Raw genomic sequence first — 20,603 nt, forward strand, 5'->3', positions numbered from 1 at the left:
CCATTATAGATAGGTGAAACATAACATTAATCGTACTGGAATGTGGGCAAATGCACTTAATTGTTTAATCCCATTTCACGGGTCTCAGCACAGCTGACTTGTAACCTGACACAAAATATTCAACATAATTTAATCGGCCATTATGAATACATGAGGACAAAATCTCAACACAAATCTAATTGAGATTATGTGGTAACTCAATTAGGCGAACATGTGTCTTTCCCCACTGTAGGACCTATAGGACCTACTGACCAAAATCCCATGGGCTCCAATGAGACATATATCCAAGATATGAAGGACGTTTGATAAAATTCGATTTAGACCCTGAAACTCACTACCAGAGATCCATCTACTGCTGCTTTTGCAAAATCGGTTGAAGGTACTTGAGCAATATTTGAGACTGCTAATACAACTCGACGACATCATTCATATGGGGTCCGGAAGCAAATAAGACCCTAGCTTCAGAACCCTAGGACCCTAGCTTCAGAAGTTTTAAAACAATCTCGAAATAAAAAGTTGAATGGCAAATCTACCTTCTTGGTGGATACCCTGTAGTATGGTCCAAGGATGATTTTCACAAGATATTCACAGATATGTCTATGTCTTATTTCTGACACAATCCTCCGTCATAATGTTCACATAACTAATCTGTGCCCCTGGTAAAGGGTTCATGGTCAGACGGATGTTCTCAACCATTGTCTAAAGGCCTGCATGTCCTACGGTCAATATCGGAAGCATACCCACGTCAACCAAACCACCATCATAGATAATAATTATTATTTTTTAATTTTTGTAGTTATTGTAGGATCTTAGCTCAGTTGGACTGACAATTACCGCCACCTCTCACCACCCATTTCTCTCTCTCTCTCTCTCTCTCTCTCTCTCTCTCTCTCTCTCTCTCTCTTATACACACACACAAACAGACATACACACAAACACACGCAGACACACACACACAGTGGCTTATCTTGATAAAGCATTTACCGATATCCCCATTTTATCCTTAAAATGAAGTGAAACTGCTGAAAACAAAACATTAACTGAACGGAAATGAGGGCAAATGTTATTAATTGTCTACTCCCATTTCACGCTTGTCTATACAGCTGGCTTGCAACCAGATACAAAATATTACATAATTATAATCGGCCATTATGTATATATAACGTTATGGGTCGGGATAAACCGTGGTAAATAACAGAATTCCACAGGGAATGTTGGTAGTGGAGAAAAAAAACGAGGGAGTGGAAATGTTGATAGAATGGGCAAGCAAACAACGTGAAGATCATGAACACCTTCTCCAGAAAGAAAACATCAATAAGATGGACATGGGAAGGTCCAGATGAAAAAAAAATGAATGAGATTGATTTCCTCATGACAAACAGACCAAACATATTCAGTGATGTGAACGTAATTAACAGACTAAATATTGGTAGAGAACACTATAGGCCCTAACAGATGAAAGCCTCAGGTGTGGGTTAAAATGATTCCAGCAATACAAATGTAATGTTTGGACCACTAACCATCCCTTGTACAATGAAGGTCAACAACAAGGAGATAGAAGCAGTAGAAGAGTATGTATATCGTTAGCAACGGTTCAGCCTCAGCGATAAAACTCTGGAAAAAGAAATCCCAAGAATAATAAATGCAGGATGGACAGCGTTTACAAAGCACAAAGATATATTGAGAAGCAATCTCCCTACCTGTCTGAAAAGGAAAGTGTTCAGTGCCATCTGTCACCTTTGATTTAGAGACATGGACAATGAATACATCCATGGAAAAAAAGCTACAAATGGCACAGAAAAAGATAGAAAGAAGTATGTTAAACATTAGAGTATGAGATAGGATGACCATCAAGTGGATAAGAGAACAGACCAAAGTGAAGGATGTGCTTCTTATAGTTAAAGAAATGAAATGGGGATAGGTAGGACATATCAGTAGAATCAAAGATAACAGATGAATTATAAGGGTGACAGAATGGACACCAAGATATAGACATAGGAAACAAGGGAAGCCTCTGAAAAGATGGAGGAATTAATTAGACGAATGCTGGAAAAAATTAACAAACTGGAAGTGTGAAGCCCAAGACAAAATACGCTAGAATGCCTTTGTCAAACAATGAAACACTTTTGGCTATGAATGATGATGATGATGATGATGATGACAAAAAGTCCCAAAACAATTCTGAGATTTCCGGAATCATGTTTTGGTGTTTTTTTGTTTATCAAAGCCTGTATTTAATAACCTAAGTTACTTACTTTTTTCCTGCAGTGAAGAACCACGGAATCAGAGCATGGCTAGAGAATGTGCCAGTCAAAGCTCTTGCAATTCTCTTGTAATTCTCACGATGACTATTAACATGGTGGTTGCAAGCATGTCATCTATTCATTACAACCTTGATTTTCACATAGTCCTGAGGAAGTTGATAGGCCAAGAAATTTTACCCAAATTTCTACGTACTTCACCACCCAAAATTATAACAATTGTTACTTTTAACGAATGCAATATTCATTTTCATTGCAACACAGTTAAAGTAGATGTGCCATTCCAAAAAAAAAAAAAAAAAAAAATGATAACTTTGTCTTAGATTTGGACAATTTTGAAAGCAAGTCAAATGGTTCAAACCTTTGTATCTTATATGGCGGGTGATCCCTAATTTCTTTTAGGTATTTGTGTCAGGTCTAGGGTCAATTGTGTGGAGAAATATGAAATGGGACCAAACAGTTAATTACATTTACCCCCATTCCATTTTATTTCGACATTTCTACCTATGTATAATGGTAAACTGCAAATATTGGCAAATGATTTTGTGTCGGGTTATGTGCCACTGTGCGCGCAGGGTGTGTGTGTGTGTGTGTGTGTGTGTGTGTGTGAGAGAGAGAGAGAGAGAGAAGCCAAGTGATGAATAACACTCATTTACTCTCTGTGTTGCATTAAGTATATAAATTCGTACTTTAATATCACTCTCCCATTCCCTTCATCTCCCCATCTGCCTTCGTCTCGGTGGTGTATGTGAAAAGACAATTCTAATCTTTGCAAGTAGTTTTTTTTTACAAATAATACAGACCCTTAAACAAAGACTTACGTCCGGAAGAATGTTCAGTTCCAGTCGAAAAATAGTATATAACATATGAGAGGTGCTAAGTGTTCGATGAGGTCTGTTGCATCCAGCAGTTACTCTCCAATGTATGTTGAAAAATGATATGATGACATTATCATTCATTTCAGACAGTCATATCACACGTCATCAGTGCACAGTATACTGTAAAATGGCATTTTATCTGAAACATATATTGGCCGTACAGAAACCTTGTATCAGTGCTGCCTCTCTGCCTCTCCAGTATCATAAAACCAACGCCTCATGCTAAGAATCTTGGTGTTTTTCAGATAGTAGTCTTGGGTAGTTATAAAGCCTGGTGTACTTATAATGTGACTAATGAGTATAAAATCGCTGTGCCATGGAATTGTATTGTTGGTCTTGTACATGTACAGCAAATGTTATTCCTGTCTTCCTCCAATATGGCAAGATACAGGTAATTATCTAACGATTATAGACGTCGAGTTATTAACCTGAAGAGGCTGAATATATGTCAATGTCAGAATATCGATACAGTTGAATTGTTCAGTCAGAACTGTGCATAGGGTCTGGTCTCGGTATAGAAACACTGGATCAAGAGACAAATTGCCTCTGATGGGTCGTCCAAGAAAAAACTACTGACCGTGAAGACCGACGACAGATTTTGATGTCCAGGTTGTCAAGTTTCGACTTTGCTTGTCAGTTGACAACACAGTGGAACAATTTCGGTTACAATTTCAGTTACATGCTCAGAGAGTGTACAGCAGAATAGCAAGACTGAAACCTTTTACCTGTATATCGTTACAAAACAGGCAACGTAGAGTGAACTAGGGCCAACTAGGGCCAACAGGATCTGGAACTGGACAGTCCATGGTCTGACCTCTGATGACAGACGGGTCCGATGCTGGCGAACTGCTGGTAAAGCATTTGAACCACGTGCACTGAACTTTTCGAACCCGGAGCAGCATATATATCCATCATGGTGTGGGGCTGCATCAGCATCTATGGCGTTGGTGAATTGGTAGTGGTTGATGGAAAAATCAATTACCATAAATATATCGATGTTTTGGAGTCAGGCTTGTTACCATCTATTACTAACATGTTTGGTGACAGGAATTATCCATTTGTTAACCAGGATGACAATGCTCCTTGTCGATCACAGACCCAGAGCAGTTGATGATTGGTATGACCAACAGGACATTCGCAGGGTGATGTGGCCTGCCCAGAGTCCGGATGCAAAAATATTGGATAATGTGTGGAATGATATGTCAAAACATTTGACAAATGCCCGTCCAACCAGCAGACAAGCTCTGTTAGATTCAGTGTTTCATGCATGGGCCAGCATAAGCCCTGAACGCAACATTTTATGAATCCTTGCCTCGCAGGCTGGAAGCTATTATTAGGTCAGGTGGCTATTCCACTAAGTACTAATATTGGACTTGAAACTGCATATCTGGTAGAATGTATATTTTGTTCTCATTTTTTTTTTTTTTTTTTGTGAAATTTAATGTTAATAAAATGATACCAGGAGCATATCATTCCACAGTCATTTAACGCCCCCATAGTATTGGTTCAGTAGGGGTGACACTTCTATTGTCCAGTGTGTGCAGATTGGATTACTGTAATTCTATTTTATATGGTTGTCAAAAAAAAAAAAAAAAAAAAAAAAGATTAAAAGACTGCAGCTATTCAGAACATCTCAGCTAGATTATAAACCCGTACATCCATGAGTAACCATATCACCCCAGTTTTAAAAGAGTTACATTGGCTACCTCTGCAAGCCAGAATTTTATTTAAATTTCTAGTCTTTGTCCATGATGCTTTTTACAAAGTTGGGCCGATATACTTAAATGAATTAGTCACTCACTATATTCCAGCAAGAAACCTGCGGTTTGTAGACATTGTTACTTGAGTCGGTTAAAATGTGCCTAAAAACTTATGGTAACATTTCTTTTAAATCAGCAGGTCCAAAGGAATGGACTTTATTACCAGTGGAAATCCGATCAATTGAGTCTACCAAAAAATTTAAGAAAGAATTGAAGACATACCTCTTCAGGAAATATTTTGATTAATCGACTTTTAAATTGATTTTACAAATTTTATAGTAATTGCATTTTTGCACTTTGAGAAATAAAGATGTTCTACTTATAATCTTTTCTGTGTGCAAATAAGGCTGTTTCTTTCCTAGAACTGATTGCTTTTTTTTATAAGAAACATATTTTAGTTATGTACTGTATGTGCTTTTATGTGAGAATCCGTAAATTTTATCGAGAATACTACTAATAATTTTTTTTTTTTTTTGTCGTTAAGTTCTGTAATTTTTCATTTATCTACTCCTAATAATTAACTTCTTAAGAATTTGTTTTATGTATACGTAAAGTCTTCTGAACATGTTAGTATGGATTTTAAACTCAAAATAATTTTATTATTATTATTATTATTATTATTATTATTATTATTATTATTATTATTAATGGTCATTTAAGTATTATGGTGTGCATACTTTTTTCCTAAAATAAAACTTTCTTTATAATACTAAAATCATATACACACGTGCGCACGCGTACTCTCTCTTTTTCGCACAGGGAGGAAGTGTTCTTGTAGTCTGATAGTCTGATGTGAACTAGTTCAGTTGTTTGCTTCAAGTTCACAACACATTGCTCACAAAAAATATTTCTAATCTGTCGCAATCAAAGAAAGTATACGCTTTTCTCTCTCATTCTTACAAAGTATAATTTTTGTACCAAACCAAAAATTTTAAAAGGTGCAATGCTAGGTTGTATTCAAAAGAAATAATGGACCACAGGCAATGCAGTAGTAGAACCGAAGTTGTCTTTAATTGTCCCTTTCTTGCCTTTTTTAATCTTTTTTGGGTCATGAATGAAAGTCGTGGGGCTCGACTGAAAAAGAATCTAAAAGATGTAACGAAATCACTATTTTTGTCATATAAAATGACAGGAGATATTTTCCAAAATTTGAGATGTTTTTAAATTAACGTGTAAAATTGAGGAAAAATATGGGGAACATATCCCAAACACGACCAAACCGCACGACAATTCATCGCTGCTCTTATATGTGAGCCACTTCTCACAACATCGGGACCATACACTTACATTTTTACGGGATATGCTAAGAGTTACCAAGCAGAGCAACCATTTCATTTCTTTTCTTGAATGATTTTGTTATAAAATTGGAGAGGGACACAAAAATAAATTTGTTGGCACTGTTAAATACTTGGCATAATTGACTGTCTGGTTACCTTGTATCAGCTTTTAGGGTTGAGATTTTACTAAAAAAAAAAAGGTGTTTCGGTCTCCGAGGCCTGTCAATCCTTAAAAGCACCCCCCCCCCTTAAAAAATTCTGGATCCGCTCCTGGGATTATAATAAACGCCAATGAGCTCTGTCTTAATTTGAACGTATTGAAATATAATACCCTTTTGGAATATTCCATTATTTTCAACAAGAGTGTTTACATATATTGACTGTATTGGCATGCTTTACAAATTGTACCACGTTTACCTGGGGACCTAACTCCTTTTCACAAGTTCTGCATAAGCTTGCTTCCTGTTCTTTACTTTCTTTGTAGGAAGTATTGAGCGCAGGTCCTCATATGTGTCTCTCTTACATAGTAAAAGCTACGCGGATGCTCAGATTTAAGAACACCTTAAAAACTCCACATGCATTGACGAAAATTTTTTTTTTTATTCAGTAGCAAATAAATATATAATCTTACATTTTTACATTTTTTGACTTATGAATCGCACACAAACACCCACACACACACACACACATTTACATACTTTCTCTCTCAGTAAAAAAAAAAGGTTGTACAGTTACAGTATTGCATAAACGGGTAGAGATTGACAGTTCTTGTTGTTAACATTACAATTGAATTCTAAGAGATATATCATCAGCTGGTTGCTTGTCAATTAAGTTGTAATATGCGATCAATATTTTCCCATTTTCTTTTAACATGTTGTTGTTTTTGGTCGGTATACATATATAAAGAATATAAACAAATATTTCTGTAATAATTAACGTACTGTCTGGTTCCTTCCCATGTTGGGATTTCTGTTTTCGTTCTACATAAACTAATATATTTCTTAATTATTAAGATAAGTAGATAAAAACCTTTTATGTCATATGATTACACAAGCCCGAGTATAAAAATCTCGGGAGATCTCTCAATTACAATGCCTAAATTTTCTTTTACGGAACAAATGACACACGTCCAAACATTCTGTACATGAGGGCAATCCCAGAACGCGTGAAGAATAGTTTCTCTGGCAGCATTACAAAATCCACACTGTTCTGATTCTTTTTTAGAAATTTTCATAAGATAAACATTTGTACTAAATATTCTGTGATTTATTCTAAATTGAAGTGTCTGCAGTTTCGTGTCATCTGTTTCTTGGAAGGGGGATCTAAATATTAGTTGCCAATCGTCATTATTAAAGGATATTTTAATATTTTCGTGCCATTTACTTTTACTTTTGTTGGGTGATATAGTGTGGCCTTGGAGGAATTTTCTATAGAAGTATCTGGATGGTTTGGTAACTTTTTTAATCGAGTCAATTATTTCGTGGAACACGGTTTGTAATTTTCTTCCATTAGTGGAGATAGTTTTACGCCATTCAGCTGGTATGCTCTTTTGAATACTCAAGTATTCCAGAAAGTTTGCGTTTAGGTTGAATTTTTCGTTGAGTTCCTCTAGAGAGAGGAAATTTCCAACATTGTTTATAATATCATTAATGTAGAAAATACCATTTTTGCACCATCTTTTATGGAAGATAGTTTTTTCATTTATTTTAATTTTTGAGTTTTTCCATAGTGGTTGTGATAAGATTTCTTCTGGGGTTATACTGGGGTTTTCCTGAATTTCACTCAAAGAATCAATAACATTTTGCCAAAAGGGGTTATTCGTTGCTTGTAGCGTTTTTAATCCACCTTTGGTCAAGGTCCATATTTTATTACCCCCGATTTCAGACAGTTCACTGAGAAAGAGCGCTTTCCACTTGCTTTTGTTTTCTTCGTCCAAAAGTCTTTTTAGCCATGAAAGTTTTAGTGCCTTAGTAAAAAGTTTTATTTGTGGTACCTTAAGCCCTCCATTTTCGTAATCAGACACCATTGTTGCTCGTTTTATTTTGTCTCTTTTCCCATTCCAGATAAAGTTAAATATGATTGTATCTATAGTTTTAAAGATATGGTCTGAGGGGTTTGATTTCTCAAGGACCAAACTTCCACGATATTTTTTATTTTTTCAATTTTTTCTATAAAGTTAATTTCCCAATGGTTACTTTTTTCAATTCGTATTTTATACCAAGCAACTTTAATGCACCTTCATGATTCCATTTTATTTCTTTTTCAGTTTTGATGTTTTCGTAACATCCTCTTTTGGCCCCAATCCATATTGCTTCTGTTTTTTCGAGATTGGCTCTCAGGCCCGAACATTCAGAGAATGCAGTGATTAAATAGAAGACCCTGTTCAAGGAGAACTCGTCGTCTCCCAGTATAAGAGTTGTATCATCCGCATACGACGTAATAAGAAACTCCGTAGTGTTTATATTAATTCCATTTACGTCAGGATCAGTCTTAACTGCGGCCGAGAAAATTTCTAAACAAAGAATAAAAAGATATGGGGACAGGGGGTCTCCCTGTCGTACACCCCTTTTTACCATAAAGAACTCCGAAAGATGGCCGTTATTTTGTATTGTAGAGGAGATATCAGTGTATAAGGTTTTAACCCACTGTTCCATTCTAAGGAATCAAATGCTTTTTCGTAATCAAGGAGAAGTATTAATCCGGGAATTTGTTCATTTTCTGTTCTTTCTATTAAATCATATACCAGTCTGGTGCATTCACCCATGAATCGGCCTTTTACAAACCCAAGCTGTGTGTCACTTATCAGTTTTTTCAAAAAAAGTTTCATACGGTTTGCAATGCAAGCTGAGGCAATTTTATAGTCGACATTTAGCAGGGAGATTGGTCTCCAGTTATTTAAGTAGTTTTTATCTTTGCCCGCCTTAGGGAGACAAGTTATAAGTCCTTGCCTCTGGCTTATTGACATACATTGTCTAATGAACGAAACGTTGAATGAGCGTACAATAAATTGTTTCAAGTCGGACCAAAAGAATTTATAGAATTCCACTGTGTATCCGTCGATACCAGGCGATCGGCCATTCTTCATGTTTTTTTAAAGCATTATGACATTCTAGCGTAGTAATTTCTTTCTCCATATAGTCGCGTTCCTCATCTGTTAATTTATTAATATGGGGATTGTCATTTCTCATAAATATCTGTCTGTGCACTTCAGTGAGTTCCGTTTTATCTGAAGAATAGAGGCTTTCATAGTATCTTTTTTGTTCCTTAATAATATAATTCAATTTTGTCACTTCTGTCTTATCAGCTTTGACTAATTTTGCAATAGTTTTTTCGGTATAATTTCTCTTTTCTAAATTGCAGAAGTATATATCTACTACTTTTTTCTCCTTCCACTTTCCATCTGGATTTTGTTCTAATAATTATACCCTTTATCTTCTTTTCTCTAAGTTCTTTCAGTAACATTTCTAATCTACCGATTTCGTCTCTTACACTATCATAGTCCGGATGTTCAAAAAGTTGTTTTAATCGGTTTTCTATTACTTTTTCTTGATTATTACGTTCTTTCTTTTTGTAGGCCGAGTATTTTATTGTTTCTCCCCTGATCATTAGCTTCAGTGTTTCTCGTATACATTTTTTTACTATCTTTATATATTCTTTGTCTGTAAGAAGGCTGTTATTAAATTTCCATGTTCCTGGTCCGCGTTCTTGGTTTAAAAATTTCAATTCAATCGTTACCGGAGAATGGTCTGATTTATAAGCAAAATCAATTTCTGCCTTTTTTAAATTATTCTGTAGATCTGAGGATATTAGAAAATAGTCTAGTCTAGCCCGTTTATGAGATGGCCCAAACCATGTATATCTTTTTTCTAAAGGATGAAGTTCTCTCCACTCATCCGTCAGATCAAAAGGATACATAATATTTTTTATGGCTTCATTCGACTTCGTATTATTTTTATGCAGATAATTCAGTGTATCCATTTCATATTCCAAAGGGACATTCCAATCACCTGCAATGATAATTGAAGTATTATCTAAAAACTGTAGTCTATTTTGGAGATTTTTAAAGAACGAGGGCTTATCATTGTTAGGTCCATACAAGGCAACTAGCGAGACTCGTGTGCCTTGCATAAGGGTGTCCAAAATAAGAAAGTTTCCTTCTAGATCTTTTATCTCATTAAATATTTTATATTCAAAGGTGTTTCTGAAAAGAATTGCCACCCCCCTGCTATTTGACTTGTATGAGCAGAATCTGACATCTGCGCCCCACTCTTGCCTCCAAAGTATTTCATTATTCCTTGTGCTGTGAGTATCTATTAAGAATGTTACGTCATATTTTTCTCTACTTCTGACAAAGAAATTCCTTCTTTTAATTGGGTCCGAGGATAAGCCCCTGCAATTCAAGCTACCTACTTTAATCGAGTTCATGTTTAGATATTGAGGACGAAAAGTGTAGCAGAATGTTTATGTTGGGTCATTTGCTCCGTGCCATCAACCATCCAGACAAACATGTCAAACTTCGGATTTTCTGCCGCATATTTATATCCGGCAGTAAATATATTACGTTTTACAAAAAGTAGAATTATGTATACACAAATGTTTGATATATACTGTACGGTAGTTGTGCTGATACACATGAGTATCAACCTGATTCTCACTGATTCATTTACGTACGCACACCGACTTTCACTCGCATTCTCGTTTTCATACATACACACACCAGTTTGCATCCTCTTCAGACATCTCAATTCAACGACTTGGTCATTTATCCATCCACAAGGGTTTCCGTCACACATAAATCCATTCAATGTTACATCAGGATGGACTCGATCAAAGACACACATATGTATGTACAACTAAACGTGATACATAGCAAAGACAAACATGTCAAGTAGAAGAACATGCATAAAAAGACTAAATACATGTCCCAATTAAGGACACACAACAAACAAAAATAGTAATAATAACAATGGACATGTTAGGGTTGGCTATCTTAGTTAGATACAGTCGGCTACTAATACATGCACTTGTATAGAAGACGAACATACATTGTACTAAACCAGAAAATAAAAATTAAAAATAAATAAATAATAATAACAATAATAATAATAACAAATGGGTGTACATGTACATTAGTTAGGTTATACTGAAGTAAGAAAACTTGTAATAATAAAGGTGGATAACATATAATGGTAATCAAATGAAAATGAAATAAACATACTGAAGCTGGACATGTAAGGTAATATTATTATATGGCAAGCCAAAAAAAACATAATGAAGGCGGATAACATATGATGGTAATGAACTGAAAATGAAATAAACATAATTAAGCTGGACATATAAGGTAATAATAAGGCAAGTCGATTACAATTTTTATACTGTTAATGTCACGTTCACAGGCTAGAGTGAATTATTTACCTAAGAGTTCGGCACTTGCTATCGGGGAAGTCATCACACAGCTATGAACCTCAGCTGGTATTTTTCTTACAAGAAAATTATGATAGCAGCGAGTTGTTATTTGACGAAAATTGTTTATTGACATTTTGATAAACCGAATGGCTACAGTAAATGCCAATATAATTTCATTGATTCAACTCTTGTTTCAGTATTTGTTACTTTAATAATAACGGCTGCAATTTCATCATAGGTTATTTGTGGTCATTTGCGGGAAGATTCCTTTTTGTCCTCTCTTAGGAATTGATTACTGGGCTGGAACAAATGGAAAGATGCCAATTATATACTTACATTGCCTAACTCCACCACATGGTATGTGTGTATTTAAGTGTAATTTTTTTATATTAAAGAAAACAAGTGGCTTAAAACAAAGTGGTTAAAATTGTAAAGAACAGTGAAGTGTACATATGTGCTGCACAAGCATGAAAGCTCACACAAACCAACAATCACTTCTGCTTGATCGTTTGAGCTCAGTTTCTACATAATAACTCATATACAGTATGGGATTAAATGCTACCCTTTTTTCGTCAGAGTTTGATTTAAAATTGGATACGTTTGGCCTTCTTAGTAGAAATGTGTCCATAAAATCAAACAGGTGCTGAACAGGTAAAATATTACCCAATTCAATTAATATTTGATGAGGTGTCAGATGCACATTAACATCGGGGCGTAGGTAAGCTCAGCATTTGAGTGTTTATGGGCACATTGTAGGAGAAGGCGTAAGCTTAGATATACAGTTAATCCTTGCGCAAATCATTTTAAATGTTCTGAGTGTATGAGAAGCGAAATACCGGTACAATGCACCAGAATTACTTTTTCCACTCAACAGCTTGGGAATTCAAAAAAGACTTACCAGTGCAGTTCACATATGGGTTACCTTCGAAGCCATTTTCACAAATACAAAATTGGTGAGTTTTTTGATTGCATCCATCGTTATTATCAAGCATGTCCTCTAATCCCCATTTTTTTTCAACAACGCATTTCGCATTTCCCCCACAAGGCACTGAAAACGTAAAATACCGTTTTGCAGTGAAGAGCCAAATTTATTGTCACTTTGAGTCGACAAAAATAGCATTATCACATGGCGCACTTCACTTAAATTTATGCCATGACAATAATTGAAATATGTTAGTAATTTTCTGAGGATTATACTAAAACCGATTGACCTAACCTTCTACTGTAGAGCATCTTGCTCGCATTCATATCAGTTGTATTATTCATTAAAAGCTGTGGCATCCACCTGTAACATCTCATTGTTATACCTGTAAATTTGATTTTTCCGACAAACAACTACAGCGTACCTTTATTGCAAGTGGGTCCCCATATAGCCCCAGGGCACATGCACTTGAAACTGCCATCACGATTTTTACAGGTACCGTTATTTAGGCAAGGCTGATTATTGCACTCGTTGATATCTGGAAAAAAAATTAAATTCGAACCCTTTCCTGGCAGACAACCGTATATACAATTCAAAACCAAACGCATATATCGTTTTAGCTCATAAACTACAGGGTTACTACTTAATATGGAATATTATTTTTTGGCGAGTTAATTTTCAACAAAATATTTATTATATCTTTAACTACTTTAAATCCAAAACTGAGGTGTCACTCTATGCGTAGCCGGGTGTGTTACCTTATTACCACACAACTCTCGAAACAATTGATGCATGCAATTGCATGTTCTGTGGTCAGAAATGTGAGGGGTGGTCTTTTCGGCAATTTCTGCCCTTGTATAAAAACGCATGGGTTTGACCAATCTTTGGAGTGTATTTAGAGAAGCAACAAAGGGATCGCTCTGAAACTTGACAGGTACCTTAGAAAAGATACGGTTCGACAGCTAAGCAACGCAGCTTAGTATGGGATTCTTGCTGTCAGAGAAAATGGCCAGAAACGGACAGCCATTGCCAGGCAATGCAACATTTATCAGGAACCGTTAGTAAAGTCCTCCAAAGAAATGCTGCAACAGGGGCACCTACTCCAATACCTCGACCAGGGTGTCCGCGTATCACACCAAGAAGACAGGATTGCCTTCGCCTTAGAGTGCGCCGTGCTGGTCGTACAAAGACAACCAGTGCCCTCAGAAAAGAGTGGCAGAATGTCATTCAAACGCCCGTTTCAAGGTCCCTCGTGAACAAGAGATTACTGCAAGCCGGTTATTTTGCACAAAGACCAGTAGGGAAACAACTGTTAACAGCAGGTCATATACAGCGACGTCTGCAATGGGTTGGGGACCACGCGCGTTTGCAGCCAAAACACTGGAATCACGTCGTTTTCGGTGATGAAGCCAGATATGGAGTTTTTAAGGTTGACGGTCGAATCCGTGTCCGCCGACGTGTACGAGAGGCATAAAACGATGATTGTGTACTGCCTAGGGTGCAAGCAGGGGGTGTTAACGTCTCTGTTTGGGGAGCAATTTATGACCAGGCCCAGAACCAGTTGGTTTTTCTAGGAGGCAACCTCAACCAGGGTTCCTACAAAGACATTTTACAGCAAACAATGCTTCGATTTGTAAGGGTCATCTTCTGGAACAACTTTGTGTACCAAGACGACTGCGCAACCCCACATCGATCTCGCAGAATCACTGTTTTTCTTCGAAACCAATGGGTTCAGCAACTGCCCTGGCCTGCAAACTTCCTAAATATATACCCAATTGAAAATCTGTGGGCGGAAGTAACTCACAGAATTAATAGCTATGGTCATCGGTAGGTAAATAGTGATGAACTGCGACAGGCAAATATGCGTGGAATGATATCCCCATCCAAACTCTATAAAACTTGTCACAGGGTATGCCATGTAGGATGAGGGCACTGCAAGCGGCTGCTGGAGGTCATACCCGCTATTGATAACCTTTCATGATTTACTGTAATGAGTTCTTTGACTGTGTAACATATCACTGTCCGGAGGCTATCATTTTCTTTGACACCTTAGCTTAAAACTAATACTGACATCAAACTGTTGATATGGTTTTCTGGGGGTGTTCTTTTCTTTTGAATGATATCTTATGTCAGATTTGATATTATTGACCAAAGTATCTCACAGCAGAATACTGGATATTTTTATCACTCAATGACATACATACTTTTTTGATGAATCAAGCCAAAAAGAAATTTAATCAGCACTCAAAAATAACAATGATAAAATTCCATATTAAGTAGTAACCCTGTAGTTACACAAAAAGCTATAGTTCTAAATGGGTCTAAGCTTTCAGACAAAAATTTGGTCAAATTCAGTTCAAGATAAATTCACTGTAGTCCACTTTCACGAATAAAGTATAGGCCTTGAGCAATCACATCATGTCTCCTGTAATAAAACCAGAGCGCCACTGTTTCATTTATCGGATTTCTTGATTACATCTATCTTTGATTTTTCTTGGATAAAAGAAGCTTTAGACTGAAAATCAAGGACAAAAGTACTTTTATTGCACAAAACACATACACCAGGTCGACAGCTCACAGTAATGTACCCTGTATTTCACAGTGTTTGGTGAATCTTGTGCATGAAATACTCATATCCGTAATTTTAACGATTTCATTTGTTCTTTACCATCAGTGCAGATTAAGGTCCATGGATGCCGGATGTTACGACGGCTACTAGTTATTATTCAATAAAACAAAACCTGATTCAATTTCCTTTTCCTTTTTCTCTTCTTAGTATCTATGGAACTTTAATTTCTTAAGGGTAGGTACGTTATGGAGTCATCTTCGAAGAAACTTTATGACCATATTTTGAACAAATAAGGCCAAGGAGTGTTTAGAAATACTTAAGGCTTGAGAGTTAGAAAAAAACTTACCAGTGCAGTTCACATAGGGGTCTCCTTCGAAGCCATTTTCACAAACACAATATTGGTGAAATTTTTGATTACATCCATTGTTATTACGAGGCCTGTCATATACCACGCCTCTTTTTTCAACAACGCATTTCGCATTATCCCCACACGGCACTGGAAACGTAAAATACCTTTTTGCAGCGAAGAGAATTTTTTGCGTTTTGACTAATTATATAGAGATCGAATAGTGATGATTATTTAAAGGGATAATAACTCTTCGTTTCGGCCAAAAAAAAAAAAAAAAAAAAGAATTTTCCTGGAGTAAACAACAATTTTCCTATACTTACCAATGGTTAATGAATCCATTTTAACATTCAAAGTTAGTCCCTGTTTTTTTCTAAAAAAGTTTGGTTTTTTGTTAAAATCTCTTAAGAGATTTTAACAGAGTATAGCCATCAATGGAGGTCACGTGGTCTAAAGACAAACTCAGATATCAGAATACTAGCTAACTGCCCTTTTTTGTGGTAAAACAGAATATATTATATTTCTATGAGTTATTCACAATGTTTTTATTGTAAAATATAGATCTCATACGAATAGTTATGATCCCTTTAAGATAAACAATTTTGGACATCACTGTAACTAAATATCATCTCAGCAACTATGATAGCACCCCCCTGGTTTGTATGCCCCTTTAAGGATTAATGTGCAGTGATCTACTAAACAATGGTCTAAAACAGCCCTTTCTTGCTATAAGACATTCGCCAAATTTTATTTTTTAGTTCGTGTGGTACCGATTGATCTTGGGTAATAATGTACTACATGTGTTTATACAAGGGCGATCCAGGATTATATGAGGGGTGGGGGGAAGGGTTGCGCAGATGCAAAGTCGAACCTTATCTCCCCATGGGATCGGCGCCCGCTGAAGGGTCCCGAAAATTGTTGGTATTTTAGAGGGCGAACCTTGTTTTTTGATACGGTTTAGAACTATGATTCAGCTAGTCAAAATTATAATTTCAAGAGAAGATCATTGGTGAATTATTATTCAGAAATCGAAGGGGCCGCCACTATATATACCCGGTATATTGGTCAACAAGTTGAGACACGCTTTCGGCCTAGAATACTTTTCTGAAACAGGCTCCATGTTATAGTGCACGAGGTGACATGACCTGGTGGCCAGAAGTGGTGGTAATATGAGCCATTTTTCAGTCAAATGCGTGGGCCAGCTAGTATTTATGCAGTGGCAATCGCCAGGGAGGAGCAGTACAAACGTAGAACATATTCCGGGTAGTTTGCAGTGTATTTCGAAGGGGAAAATAGCACAAAATGTAAGGGTATTGTACATTATAGTTTAACTTATGTAGTTCAGATGTTTTTGTTATATTTAGTTTTGTTTTTCGTATATTTATGTAGTTTATTTATTCGTTCTAGATTTCTAAAAGTGGGTCCTCATTTCCTTATAAATGTATGTAATTTTAAGTCATCGTGTCATATTATTAACGACATGAATTTTGCCCGGTAACAAACTGCGTTATTTAAAGACTATTTATTGCGTTTATATATACCGCCAATAAAACGACAACATTTTTATGACTTATAACCTGGTAAGTAATTACAACTGCATATGTTGTCTACACCCCCGGTATGAAATTTAAAGAGCCACGACCTACCTCTGTTGCAAATGGGTCCGAAGATAGGAGAGGGACAAACGCAATGGAAAGAGTCGCTTTTTGGATGGCACGTCCCTCCATTTAAGCACGGCTGAGAATCGCAGGGAGCTGGAAAAAATATTTGCTCAAAAAATCCTCTAACACAATTAACTATGGGGTCCTGCAGGACGTCCCATAGTGCAATTCCGCATGAGGCGGCGTTCAAAATGAATTTGCATGGGGATGTTGCAAGGCTTAGGCTGTTTATTAGGTTTTAAAATATGAAGTGAGACAGCCGTTTTGTTTTCCTTTTTAAAGACAAATTTACGTTGTGATTTTTTATCTGATCCCATTCCCATATACACTATTGGACCACGAGGGTTGCTCCAACTCTGCAGGGGTTAAGTGTAAACAGCGGAATCAGCTTAATTGCCTGACAGATACTCGAGCACCTAGCAGGGGCGTAACCAGGCCTTTTAAAAGTGTACGCACAGATTTCCAAAATTCCCAGGTAAAGCTTAATGTAGACTTACGCAACAGGTGAAGAGCACTTTAAATTATATGTACCAAATATTATAACTTAGATTTCACCAGAAATAAAATTATCACTTTAAGTTAAAAATAGTCTTACAATATAATTAAGTTCCAGTAAATTATTTCACCAAGAGCCAACGCTTTTTCCAGGATTGGGGTACAGGCCGTCCAAATTTGCCATCTGTAATTTCCTTCAAATTTTCAGGAGGTCAAACATTTTCCAAGTACCGTGAGCGGTAGTGAGGGGTAGGGTAAAAATCAAATAAAAAATATTCAAAAATTATAAATTTCATTGGGGAGGGAGGGAGGGTTAAAAACAATCGATAACGATCTCCCGCTGACGCTCTTTCGCCTTTTTTCGACAAGATTGGAGTTTATGATTTTACCCGACTGGTTGGTTCAAAGGTTGTCCATCTTCTGGCCATGCATAAGCAAAAAGCGCTGCATTAGCCCACGTCGGACCATACGGGTCCCATATGGGACCCACGTGGAACACATGGACAGATTCATCTGGGGCCCACATCACAGCCCACACGGGCCACATGTGGGACCCATCGTTGCGTGCTAACTGGGATAAGTGTTATCATCATCTTTATATGGCAACCCTGAGTCACTGGCTAATGATAAAAGGTATATGTTTGGTAAAAAATACCAATGAATAGTAATCTAGCTGAGTGAGCTATATGTAGAAAATAGATCACCCGCGTCGTAATTGAGAGAGTATAGGAAACGAGATTAATGTTCGCTACTTTGTTTTTCTCTGCTTCGACAGCTATAAACAACTGACATCCAATGCATACTGAATAAGTTCATGTCCTGTTATGCATTGGATTATAATTCTAAATAACTGAAGATAAAGCAACCAGAAAATACCTATGCATAAATTCTGTCAGCTTTCATCATTGCCTCACCATGCTCTCTCGCTGACCTGCGTTATTTTGGTCCAGCTGTCCAATTTCCGTCCAATTTCATTTTATTTAATGCTTAACCTAGATGTCCCCCCTTTTTTCTTTTCTTACTTCTGTTTATAAATGTATATCCAATGGCATTTTCTATGCAACCCCCCTTACTTACAATCTACGGCAGCGTGAATGACAAATGCACACGCCATTAGAGTCAAAACAAGGTGCGGGCTGAACAACACTTCCATCATAGATTGGCTGATTTGGAAATGTTATGTCTTACTTCGTTGGAAGGAAATATGATTCCCTGAAACAAACGCAATCTTTGAAATTTTACGTCACAACAATCAATCTGTTTTAACAACAATAATATTTTAACATGATGTACATGACGTAAACACAGTTTACGTGTCGGCATCAGCAATCTAGCAACTAAAAAGGCCAAAAAATGTCTAAAACGGTTGGTACAGATAAAAAATAAACAACACCAAAAATTTACCATCTTTATCTGAAATAACGTCAGAATTAATGGGGGATATATTTTTTTAAAATCAACGTGTTTTAACATTATGAACATGACGTAAACGCAGTACTTGAATTTCCGCATCAGCAATCTAGCAACTAAAAAGGCAAAAAAATGTCTAAAACGGTTGGTACAGATAAAAAGTAAACAACACCAAGAATCACCATCTTTATCTGAAATAACGTCAGAATTAATGGTGGGTATTTTTATAAATAAACGTGTTTGGAAAGCAACACATTTTTACCTACTACACCACCACCGCCACTAATAATAATAATAATATTCGCCAGACCTGCTCCTTTTGTGACCTTTTTTGTGGTGGTGGCACATAAAAGAAGGAGTCTGCAGTAACTATCCCCAAACAATTGATCATGACTTCTCATGATGCAATTAGGTTAATATACGAAGGAAAATCAGATGTACAATTCCCTTTCAAATGTTAGACAGGGTCGTTACGAACGTCTATGTATAAATTATTTTCACTGCCACGAGCATATCAATAATATTACTTGCTGTTTGATGTGTAAATCTGTGTGATTTAATAAAACACACACTACACTAGATAAATCAAACGTGCTCGTTAGAAATATCTGTGGCAAAATAAGAAAATGAGCATTGCATTCATTAAAATATTTCTTCATCCAAATAAATCTTACCTTCTTTGTTCGGACTGAAGTCTGATCCAGCAATGAGACGTCCCAGAACAGATCTCGTCCACATATATATTGTCACTGTTAACGTCTCCATTGTGATTGGCGTGACACCAATGAAAATTATCCAATCGCAGACATTCGGGTTATAAACATAAATTCTTTTTTATGCTCTTTCTATCTCTCATTAAAGTTGGAATGAATTGATATTGTGCTTTATAATCCCCGTCTTTCACTTGCTTTCTTCATCTGTATTTCACTCATTAATAACATGTCTACTTGTTTGGCGCAGTAGGCCTACTCTTTTTACGTCCTGTTTTGCTCTCTCTCTCTCTCCCATTCCCTCTCAAAGTGACAACATATATTAAACATGTCGACAGCAAACAAATACACCGTAACAGTATACGTAATTTACCACGGAAGATAAATGAAATGAAAAACTATTCAAAAATATATCCACCAGAATGAGGGCATCACTTACAGGTATATGTGATATAACTGACAATTGCAGCTCTCTCTCTCCCTCGCTCCAGTTAGGGTAACTAAATATCACAGCTTCCCTCTTTCTGTTTCTATCTCATCACTTTATCTAACTTATAATTACTGCATCCTTCCTCCCAGTCAACGACGACGAGATGCCGCTGTCAAACGTTAATTCACCGACCTTCATTTTATATAATTCAAGGGATTTTATAGCATCTTTTTGTTTACCGATCACGCATAATTTACGTGTTTTCTCCACCTCATCTCAAATTGCGTGATCACTAGAACTTCACTTCTAATTTGCCATTTCGCTATCTAATATTTTATTATGAAACAAAATATCTAAAATATTATTTCCAATACACCATTACTTAGGTAATTCCCAAAGTCCAGTCTGCAGCTGTTGTACACGTGTTAGAAAATTTTGATTGGGAAAATAACCAATCAACTCAAATTTTATCCGTCTT

General features: G+C 36.5%; 1 protein-coding gene across 2 annotated transcripts; it reads right to left on the reverse strand.

The window, feature by feature from the left end:
- Nucleotides 1–10,818: 10,818 nt before the first annotated feature.
- LOC106154745 (hepatocyte growth factor activator serine protease) lies at nt 10,819–20,355 on the reverse strand. Of its 2 annotated transcripts, XM_013529203.2 has the most exons (7): nt 19,660–20,089; nt 18,653–18,787; nt 17,066–17,173; nt 15,420–15,569; nt 12,929–13,042; nt 12,481–12,630; nt 10,819–11,882 (listed from the first exon to the last, which is right to left on the reverse strand). In XM_013529203.2, the coding sequence occupies exons 2-7, from the start codon at nt 18,729–18,731 to the stop codon at nt 11,875–11,877; spliced, it is 609 nt and encodes a 202-aa protein (XP_013384657.2). In that variant the 5' UTR covers nt 18,732–18,787; nt 19,660–20,089; the 3' UTR covers nt 10,819–11,874. The 2 variants fall into 2 exon arrangements, with proteins under 2 accessions (XP_013384657.2, XP_013384658.2); XM_013529204.2 differs by lacking the exon at nt 15,420–15,569 and having other exon boundaries at nt 19,660–20,355.
- Nucleotides 20,356–20,603: the final 248 nt, after the last annotated feature.

Source organism: Lingula anatina, chromosome 5 (assembly GCF_051362555.1).
Source record: "Lingula anatina isolate TDL-2025a chromosome 5, LinAna3.0, whole genome shotgun sequence".
Classification (NCBI taxonomy): Eukaryota; Metazoa; Brachiopoda; class Lingulata; order Lingulida; family Lingulidae; genus Lingula; species Lingula anatina.

Excerpts from the sequence above, each read along its gene's own strand:
- LOC106154745 (XM_013529203.2), bottom strand. The coding sequence starts at position 18,731 with ATGATGGAAGTGTTGTTCAGCCCGCACCTTGTTTTGACTCTAATGGCG. Across the intron at positions 15,570-17,065 it reads CGGACCCATTTGCAACAGAG|TGCCGTGTGGGGATAATGCG; the intron begins GTAGGTCGTGGC and ends TTACGTTTCCAG. Across the intron at positions 13,043-15,419 it reads CCCCTATGTGAACTGCACTG|ATATCAACGAGTGCAATAAT; the intron begins GTAAGTTTTTTT and ends TTTTTTTTCCAG.